At 35.5% G+C, this 10,900-nt stretch overlaps 1 protein-coding gene across 1 annotated transcript; it reads right to left on the reverse strand.

Annotated features, from left to right (window-relative positions):
• Positions 1–490: 490 nt before the first annotated feature.
• Positions 491–2,010, reverse strand: LOC145102356 (uncharacterized). Its single transcript, XM_079039747.1, has one exon. It carries the CDS (start codon positions 1,853–1,855, stop codon positions 626–628), a length of 1,230 nt encoding a protein of 409 aa, XP_078895873.1. The 5' UTR covers positions 1,856–2,010; the 3' UTR covers positions 491–625.
• Positions 2,011–10,900: the final 8,890 nt, after the last annotated feature.

Below are 10,900 nucleotides of genomic sequence, written 5' to 3' on the forward strand. Positions count from 1 at the left end.
ATTGGCACCGGACGTGACTTAAAATAGGGTACTTTTGTGTTTTAATCCAACCCTTTTCTATTTGGCAAACAAACTTTCTGAAGGTAATTTTGTATTTTAAGGATCATCTAACTTTTAGCATTTCCATTTTAAAAAGTGCATAAAATATCAACATGCAAAAAGTATAGAAATAAAATAATTACACGTTATTATGAATTTTTAGCATTTCCATTTTAAAAAGTGCATAAAATATCAACATGCAAAAATTATAGAAATAAAATAATAACACGTTATTATGAATATTCCATCTTATAGAAAGCAAAAGTCAAGCTTTGCCTTTCTCCGACACAAAATCAACCAAATATTTTCTTACATTTTCACACTCGATCTTAAAAACTCAGATTGGGTCTATTGTTTTAACCGAACCCGGTTTTCTAATTCATAAACAAACTTTTAAATCGTTCCAATCGTTCCATCTTAATATGTGTATACCAAACAAGAAAAGAAAATATAGAAATGAAATGGCATCATGTTATTATATGAATATTCCATTTATAACAGAAAGCAAAAGTCAAGCTTTCTCCAAATACAAACAGTAACACAAACAATTAACAATCCTTTTAAGGGTAATTTCGTCTTTTCAGACTCAATCTTCTTCAAAACTCAATATTTGACAAACTCTTTCCTCATCAACACAACCCCCAAAGTAAGACTTCTTCCCAACCAACTCAGCCACCCTCTTCGCCGGACCCGAATCCCGACCCGGCTCATCACCACACCGGACAGCCCTAATCCTCGGCAATGCCTCCGGCACCACCTCTTGCATCATCAATGGCGCCACAACATCGATAGAACCAGCAAAATCTCCTGAGCCATTCTCGCTATAATCGTCTTCAAGATCCAACTTTTTGGGGATCACAATCTCACTAGGAATCTCCCATTTCTTCTTCAGCCGACCCTCGGTCCCACGAGATTTTCCTCCGATGATGTTATCGATTGCCGATCTTTTCCTCAATGATGAAGTGACGGTGGCTTGGTTGTAGCGACTCGGGATCACCCTACCGGGCTTCAATGGCTTCTTAGCAGGAACCGATTGTTCTCCAAATAGTTTCTTTGGGTGAATACTTCCGAGAATCAGATCATCTTTTTTTGTCGGCCTTTTCGATCCGACGGTTGTGATTGCTTGCCGGGGTTTGCCTCTCGAGAACCCAATTCTTTCTTCTTCAATGTCATCTAGTTTCCAAAAACAAGATTGCCTTCTGTTCTGTGTTGATTGAATCGGAGTGGTACCTGATTGTTTTGATTTTGGATTTGTTGTAGACATGATCTCGTTAGGTCCCAAACTAAAACCTCTTCGTTTAATCTTGGTTTTAGGAAAACCCGATTCTTCCATCTTTCTAACTCCCGAATCCTTGTTCTTGAGAGGCTCCACAACCTTAGCAGCGACTGGTTTCCCCTGTTTTTCGAGTCTAATTGCCTCCAATCTTGCATACAACCTACTGATTTCATTCTCGATTTCAATCTCCTCATTGGTTTTCTCCTCCAAATTCTCAAGAACACCTGATTTTGATAACCCAAATGGAAGATTCTTCAAGGGCTTCGACTTGTGAAGGGGGTGATGAACGAAACCAGAGGGTTTCGAGGAGCTAATTGGGATTTGGTTTTCTTTACTGGAAAGCGAAGAATGGATAGAGTCGCAAGAATCGGAAGATCGGTTTACTGTTACTGGTTTCTTCACAAACCACGATGGCGATTTGATGAGATTGTTCGAATTCAAGCTCTCGGAATCAGCGCCATTGTCGAACACTGCATTGTTCCATACCTGTAGATCTTTCTTGTTGATGATTACTTCTTGGTGTTCGCTAAGAACACTCATTTTTACTGGAAGAAAAGAATTTAGGACAGAAATTGGAAAGAGAGTGAGAGAATTGATTGGGGTGGATGGAGGAAGAGGGATAAATCGGGGGAAGTTTGTAGGGTTTTGATTTTGTGACCGTTGAGAAAATTAGACGTTTGAGCATATGCGCTCCTTAGTGTGACGCTCCGATTGTGATTTGAGGGTTAATTAGTAATTATGACTATTATTTACGATTGCGTAAAGTGGGAGTTTTTGATGATGCAACTTGCAAGATTGGTACAAATTATAAAGTTTATTTCTTTTTCTACCCTAGCATTCAACAACTTTACAAATTAGTCCCCCTCTGACTAAATAAGATTGCCTTTGTTGCACGTAGCAACAAGATTGTACAAGCTTTGTAAGACTATTCTGTCTGACTTAGCTTTTTAAATGACTTTTGACTTTATCTTTTAGAAAAAGCCCCAAAAGATGTTGGTAAAAGGAAAATGACTTTTGTAAATGATTTTTCCCATAGAGTAATTTGAGTTTTTTTGAAAAGTCACGATTACCTGATTTTTCCCAACTTTTCACCAGCTAAAAATATTAAATTACCAATATACCTCTCATCTACCCTAAACATGTCTTTTTTTGTCATTTTACATGTAAAAGTTAAACTAAACACTTTAACTTTTGACTTTTTCCCTTCAAAAGCTAATCCAAACACATTTTAAAAAATAACTTTTGTAAAAAGTTCTTTTACAAAAAAGACTTTTGCCCCACAAAAGCTAAGCCAAACACCCCCTTAATAAGATTGCTTTTGTTGCACATAGCAACAAAACGAGATTGGATAAGCTTTGTAAGACTATTCTTAATATAGAGAATGGTTATGACATTCACAACTTTTGAACATATGAAAGATAGATGAGGAGTCTCTCCCATTTATTCCTATATTTTAGGACAAAGTTGATTAATATTCGTTTAGGTTTTAGTCTTTGTCTGTAATATACATCAATCATAACAGTTTTGTTCCCTAATGTTTTGACATGTATGTATAACAAGTGATGCCTAACAAGAAAAGTGATGCTTGTATTTCAACCTTAGACATTTGTTATTGATTTTCACCCTTAGACCCTTGTATTTCAACCTTAGACATTTGTTATTGATTTTCACCCTTAGACCGGAGGGTGTGGGAGGGATGTTTCCCTCACTTTTGTGGGTTATACCCTCCTTTCCCTCACTTTTCTTTCCCTCACCTAAAAGCCAAGGAATGGGTGGAAAACCCTTCCCTCACTTTTTTTTTTAAAAATATATTTCATACATATATTATACTCATTTTGTAGGGAATTAAAAACCATGAGTTTTGATGTATATTTTATATTTTTTTAATATGTATATAATTTTAAAAATATTAAAGAAGATAAAAAAAAACCCCTGACCAATAACATGAAAGGAGAGAGTGCGGCACCCCCTCCCCCATCTCTTTCACGCAACTTTTTTCCCTCACACACAGAGTGGTGTACAGGAGTGAGGGAAGCTCATTTCCCGCACTCACTCCGTCCAGCCTTACAACTAACACACAAATTCATTGTCATAATGCTTTCCTCCTTTGTTTGATTTGTCACTACCTTTAAAAAAGAAACGCTAACGTTTTTAGACAACCAATAAATTTTAGGTGTTGGCCCGTAAAAAACATTATATAGTACAAGAAATCAAATGAGGGCTTTTAATCCGATCTCTCCAAGATACATTATATTTTTTTACATCTAGTCGAAGTCCAATAATAAGAGGTTGCAACAATGGCATCAAACCTTGATTCCTTTATCATTAGTACATCATCGGACTTGAAAAAAAATATTCTTTTATAGTGCCTCACATTTACAAAAGTCAAAGAATATGATGAAAGTAAGCAATTTGTAATCTACTTTCTCCATTTTTTTAAGAATCCCATCAGTTTCAAAAAATAAAATCAAGATACATCCAACTCATGATAAGTTGTAGGCTTTCTCCAAATCAATTTTGAACACCATACCATTTTCCTTAACAACTTTAGACCTGTCAAGAATTTGATTGGCCATTAAAGGACCATCTAAAATATGCATTCCCCTAAATAAAAGTTGTCTACACCGATCTCACTACCAAATATATAACATGTTGACATCCTGTTTGGTCGTTTTCTAATATTTTAGCAATAATTTTGTAATAAAAACCTATAATACTACTGATGATTCAGAAACCGGTCAAATATAGCATATCATTTACCTTTGGCTAAGAGCTATAAGAGACTAATTACTATCATTAGGAATACTAGTAGACTTCTCACTTCTTGAACTCCTTCGATACATCAACAATATCTCTGTTTGCATGATCCCAATATTACAAAATCAAATAAAATATCATATGGTTGGGGTGATTTATCTTCACCATAATCCCAATCCACACCCATAATTTTGAAATAGAAATCGATGCATAACCTTGTAATCATATATTAATTCAACAAATGAATCACATGAAATTATGTTTGAAAGTTGAAACTTTGTTTTGGCGAATGTAGATCATAAAGGGCTAAATACCGCATTTTTATTTTTATCACTGCCAAATCCATAGTCCCAATCCCATTAACCTTAATGCCTCTAATATTATTCTTGTGAAGTTTCTATATACTGTATAGTATCCAATATCCAATATCCAATGAGGTTCATTTAAGTTTTTTTTTTTGTCACCCATTACATTATACTGCCTTCTCCCAAAATTATAGTCCATCTTTTCTTTTTGGTTTGTCCCAAAATAATAGTCAGCTTCTAAAAATAAATAACATTTTTATCTAAATACCCCCTCATTATTACTTAACCAACTAAACATTTAATGGAACATTAAATGCAAAGTAAGGACAAAACTGTCATTTTATTAAATAAAATTAATGGTAATTAATGTTTTTCTTAATCTGTGGACAATAATATTGGGACGGAGGGAGTATTAATTTTCACCTTTGTCTAGTCAGTGTAGGCCCTGGGGTGTAGGAGTAGTGCTGTTGTATGAGTGATGCGGTCGTATGAGGCCTCCGATTTTAAGGGGACTCCAAATTTATGGACAAATATGTAGTTATGATGTTGACATTTTCATAAAATATATATTAATGTGTTATCATTAAAGAAAATTAGCAATGTTAGTTTGCTATACAGATAACGTAAAATTTGGATGCAATCTTAAAATAATTTTAATTGTGAAAAAGAATGGCGAAAATCAAAAAAATAAAATCTTATCATAAATTCTATAATTTATCAACAATTTAAGGAAAGTATCTATATAAAAACTTATAAAACTCTCCAAAAAGATCAAACCCTAACAAACCTAATAGCGGTGCCAGTAGATAATTAGTGTTGCTCATCTCTCTCGCCGGAAACTATGGTGTTGTTGTCTTGAATCTTAACAAAGATGATATTCCTGTAAAAATCTATGATCATAGAAGCTGGAACATCTAATGAATGAAAACATGATGTTGTACTGAGTTTACGGGATCTTTGTGTAACACCCCCTTATGACACGTATTACAATATTGTCTGCTTTGGGCTCCTGACACATAAACTTCCTAAGGGTCACTTATCCTGGAATTGTTTCTCCTAGGTACGCTTAACTGTAGGGTTCTTATGGGATTTTCCACCCTCACGACTTTCAAATGCATTGTGACAAGGAAGGTATCGATAGACCTTATAAGGAAATGCTTTGTTCTCCTTCCACGCCGATGTGAGATTAGGTGCAACCCACCTTCACCCGCAATATGACTCGGTGTCCCTGTCGATCACATCAATCCGTGCCCTAGCAGTAATACCATTTGTAATATCCCTCTCTAGCACATATCACAATATTGTCCTCTTTAGTGTCTCAACATGAAAACTTCTTAAGGGGTCACCCATCTTGGTATTGCTTTCGCTTGGACACACTTAACTACAAAGTTCTTATCAGACCTATTGCCCCCTCGGCTTGAAAACGCGTTGTCACAAGAGATGTATCCACACCTCTTATAAAGAAATGCTTCATTCTCCTTCCAAAGCCAATGTGAGATCAGGTGCAACCCAACTTCACCACTTGTAACGTCCCAAAAAGATAGAGTAAAATTTTCATTAAAAAAAAACTAAAACCCATTCAACGCCATTTCATCCAAAACAATTAGATTAATAAGTTATAGTTTCAAAACATCATATTGAAAACATCAAACAAACAATACAGAAATCTCCATCGGGTGCGGTGCAATCAAACCTGGCTCTTCCCATTGCTACAATAACTACCTGGAACATTTAAACTAAAAACCATAAGCACAAAGCTTAGTGAGTTTATTAAGATACCACATACACCACATAACAATGGGCCCTTCCCTTGAGGTATATTTCAACCCATATGCATGTCATGGTCTAATCACAGTCTTACAACCACTTATGTTATTGTAGCCCCCCTGCAGTCTTTCCTGTAATGGTCCCCCATAGTCTTTCATGCATTTTCCATGGTCCACCTATGATCTTTCATATAGTTGCCATGGTCCGCTCATGGTTTTTCATACAAAAGTTAGAAAGACAATCTAGCATATCACGACACCAAGTGTCCTACATAGTATAGTGAGAAGAGTCACCTCATTCTCGAAGTAGACTAACATCATAGCTTGGAGCAGTAAAGGATGGAACTACATACCACTTAAACATTAATCAAAAGGTCAAACCTCAGACCACTACCTAAACCAACAAGTTGACCTAAAGTCAATAGTCAATGGTCAAAGTCAACTATTAAACCACCGCGTCGTGGCAAGACTGTGACCAAGCCATGTTCTGGCTTGGTTAAAAAATGCAATGGATCTGCCCACCGTGTCGTTGTCAGCACTTGACCATGCCGTGGTAACGTTGGCAGATCCAAATCTTCATTAACTTCTTAATGTTGGATTAAGTGTCTAAGCCTATAACTATAATTGATATATACTTGAATTGGTAGTAGCACAATCCTTTTGGGTTGCCCTCAAAACTAGCAATTGGACAGGATGACTTTTGGAAAAAGAAGGTTAATTTATTATTTGATTAATAAATTGAGATAATTGATTTATTAATGTATTATAAAAATTATATATTAATTAGAACCATATTATTTAATTAATAATTAATCAGAAATTAATTAGATTTAATTTTGGGATTGTTTTAACTAAAAGTGCAGGGACTGTTTGGCAATTTATTGATAGTTGAGGAAAAAAGCTCTAGAACCTCTCTAGAAGAGGTTGGATGAAAACTTCTAGGAAGGCCCTAGAATTTTTGTCCAAGGGATCTTGGATGGAGGTTCATGGGCTGTTTGGTCCTTAAGCTATGGGATTAGGGTTTCCTCCTAAAACTCTGGCTTTGGCTCTAAGCTACCTCACCTATATAAAGGGCATTAACCTCTCATATTTTTGACCACCTGAAACCCTAGAAGAATAGCCGGAATTTTCAATCCTCCTCTCCTCTCTCCTCTTTCATCCTCTTGCTAAGTCTTGGGTGTGAACCACTAGAGGCGTGACACTTGTGATGCCTGCTCTTAAGGTTTCAAGAAGGCTTGGATTCATTGATATTGATATATAACAATCAAGGTATGTTTTCCTAACCCTATTTGTTGATTTTGAAAATATACTAGTAGGATTAGGGTTTTCCATTGGATGTTCAAAAGTTTTATGTTCAGTTAGAGAAAACACAGATCAAGAATTAGGGTTACATGCACATATAGTTTTTTTGTTTGTTATGCTCAAAACCTATCAGTGGTATCAGAGCATTGACTTGTTTTCTATTGAATGGATAGCCATTATTTGAATTTGATCAAATAGGTTTTATTTCAATTAAACCCTTTTGGACTAAGGGATTTTTGAAATTAGGGTTTCTTAGGCCCTAAGTTTCGAAAATTAACGAAGGGTTTTAACCCTTTGCCTTGCCCTACAAATTTCGAAATTAGGGTTCCCTTAACCCTCAACAATTTCGGAAAATGTCAAGGGTTGAAATCCTTTCCTTCCTCCCCAAGATAAGCCTTTTTCGAAAATTAGGATTTTGGTAGGGTTATCTCATTTTTGGAAACTATCTTCTTATTTGATTAATTGGATAATTATAAATTTTGATTTATCCTTCCCATGAAAATTTAAGGGGAGAAGATTAGGTTAAATTATCTCGACTAATTTAATTGGATAATCTTCAAATATATTTAATAAATTAATTAAATATTTAATTAATGGATAATTATTAAATCATGTGATTTAATTTTAAAAAATGTTTTAATTTTCGAAATTTAGTAGTTAAACCTAGTATTTTGAAATGTTTAAACTACACCTTATACTATATGTAAAATTAAATGTTTAATATTTACTATATGTATAAGACCAAGTCAGTCGAACCGCTAGTACTCCTCATTCACGAATCCGATTTATAAGGGGATATAAGGAAAATGCCTATAAAATGGTAGTTAAATGGGTGTTCACTTTCACCCACCGCTTCCTTGATTGGTGGAGGGTCGTTAGCTGAACAGGTTGGATAGGACAAATAATTCTCATTAATAAGTATAATGAATTATAAAGTAACTAAATTCTTTTATTAAATTCCCAATCTTACTTACTTTCGGAGAAATGTGAATTTGATGCTAATCCATGAAATTTTACATTGCACTTTATAAGTCGTTAAAGGAGCGTGTGTGGTTAACCGACACACTAATAGGGACTAATAAAGAGTGGCAGTGGGTGTCTCGTAAATTATCATTGATTAATGGAGCGCGTGTGTGGCTAACTGGCACATTAAAATGAGATGATAAATGACATCGAGAGTACCAAGCTAATTTTCATGGTTATTCACATCTTGTTTGTGACCCCGGTATCCCAATCACAAATGGAAGAGCATAATCGAGATTAAACATGTCATTGAATAGTTCAATGAAACTCAAAAGATCTAGGAATTTCATTAAAAACCTAATTCATTCAAATTTCATTTTTCATGGTGAAATTGGCAAATTGTCATTTACCAACATTTATTTATTTCACAGTTAGATTACAACATCCATTTTCTAAGTTGTGAACTATCTAGTTGGATCCTAGCCTTAATATTTCATTTGAGTGTTATATTGAGGATTGTTCTTATCTAACAAAAAACTATCCTTCTTCTCTTTTAGACGTCTACTCCAAATGATGCTTCAAGTCCCTACTCCAACAACAACTCATCCAACAACAACTTCTATCTATTGAACATCTGCTCGAGGGTTACTTTTGATGGCACCAATTATAACGATTGGATGCGAAACATCAAAATCGCTCTACGTTTCGAGGACAAGGAGTATGACTTGAAAAGGAACTTCTCGAGATTGATGAAACCAAAGCTCCTGCCACATAACTAGTTGAGTACATCATGGTGGCGACTATGACTCCTTAGATACAAAGGTTCTACGAGGATTACTGGCCATACGAGATAAACAAGGACTTGGTGGAAAAGTACCATCAACGAGCTCGTCAAGAAAAGCATGAGGTAGTAAAGTCCCTTATCACTAGCAAGATGAAAGATGGAGAGTCCGTTAGTAGCCACGTGTAAAGAATGCAACGATATGTGGAGTGCTTGCTAAAACTCAATGTGAACTTTGATGAGGAATAAGCTATTGATATAGTCTTGAATTTATTGCCCAATTGTTATGTTCGGTTTATCTTAACTTATCATCTGAACAACCAAGAGATCATATTGGCTCAATTTCAGAACCTCCTGTGAACTGCTAAAGCAGGAATGAAGGGAAAAGGTGTTGCCTCCACCTCTATTGTTTCTACTGTCATGGCTATTAGGCAAGGAAAAGGGAAGAAGAGGAAAGGTCCTCTAAAGTAGAATTGGAAGGGAAAGTCCCAAGCTGGGTCATCAAGCAATGGACCCGAAGGAAAAGTCAATTCTGACGCTCCCCTGCCTCTGACCCCAAAGAGGATACTTGCTTCTACTGCCACGAGAAAGGATATTGGAAACAAAGCTGCCCTAAATACTTGCAAGATATAAAGGATGGTAAAGTGAAGCCAACCTTGGTAGGTATTTACATTATCTTATTTAAAAACTCATAATATTCTCATTCTTGGGTCTTGATACAGGATGTGGTTTTCACATTTGTTCTGATTTGTAGGGCCTAAGAAAAAGTAAGGATGTGGATCATGGAAGGATAAACTTGATCATGGGCAATATGATATTTTCACTTGTTACCAAGATTAGATTTTATAACTTAGTGCTTAGTAGTGGGTTAGGTTTAGATTTCATAAATTGTTGTTACTCGTCAGAGATGACATGAAACATCATTTCATTTCATGCTTTATATAAACAAGGTTTTAGATATTCTTTTGATAATGAGAATGGAATATTTCTACTTTTAAAAATGGTGTATTTTTATTTTGGGCCTTTACCTTGTGATAGTGTGTATGAAACTGTGATGATTGTAGACAATTTAGGTAATAGTGTTTTACAAATCGATTCGTCTAATGGTTTAGACAAAGAATGCTTGTGGCATTGTCGTCTTGGAGATGTTAAGAAGAAACACATCGCCCAACTCCAAAGGATGGAGTGTTAGATTCGTTTGACTAAAGGTCAAGTGATACGTGTGAGTCTTGTTTTCTAAGAAAGATGAAAAAATCACCCTTCACTGGTTCTAGTGAAAGAGGTGAAGGATTGTTGGATCTTGTACACACAGATGTGTATGGTCCCTTCAGATCCACCACAAGGGATGAAAATTGAATCTATGTGACTTTTTCTGATGATTATATCATATATGGCTATATCTACTTAATCAAGCATAAGTCAGAAACCTTTGAAAAGTTCAAAGAGTTCAAACAAGAAGTAGACAATCAATTAGGCAGGAAGATCAAGATGCTCAGATCTGATAGAGGCGGTGAGTATCTTAGTATCAAGTTCCACAACTACCTTAAGTAATGTGGAATAGTTTCACAATTAACACCTCTTAGGACACCAAAACTTAATGGTGTGGCTGATAGGCATAATCGAACCTTGTTAGACATGGTTCATTCCATGATGATTCGAGCTTCACTTCCAATCTCATTTTGGGGGTATGCTTGAGAGACTTCCACCCACA

The sequence above is a fragment of the Lactuca serriola genome, chromosome 4 (genome assembly GCF_051521515.1).
Source record: "Lactuca serriola cultivar US96UC23 chromosome 4, Lser_US96UC23_V15, whole genome shotgun sequence".
NCBI classification, from domain to species: domain Eukaryota; kingdom Viridiplantae; phylum Streptophyta; class Magnoliopsida; order Asterales; family Asteraceae; genus Lactuca; species Lactuca serriola.

What these genes read in the sequence shown, in the direction of transcription:
- LOC145102356 (XM_079039747.1), bottom strand. Translation starts at nt 1,855, where the DNA reads ATGAGTGTTCTTAGCGAACACCAAGAAGTAATCATCAACAAGAAAGAT.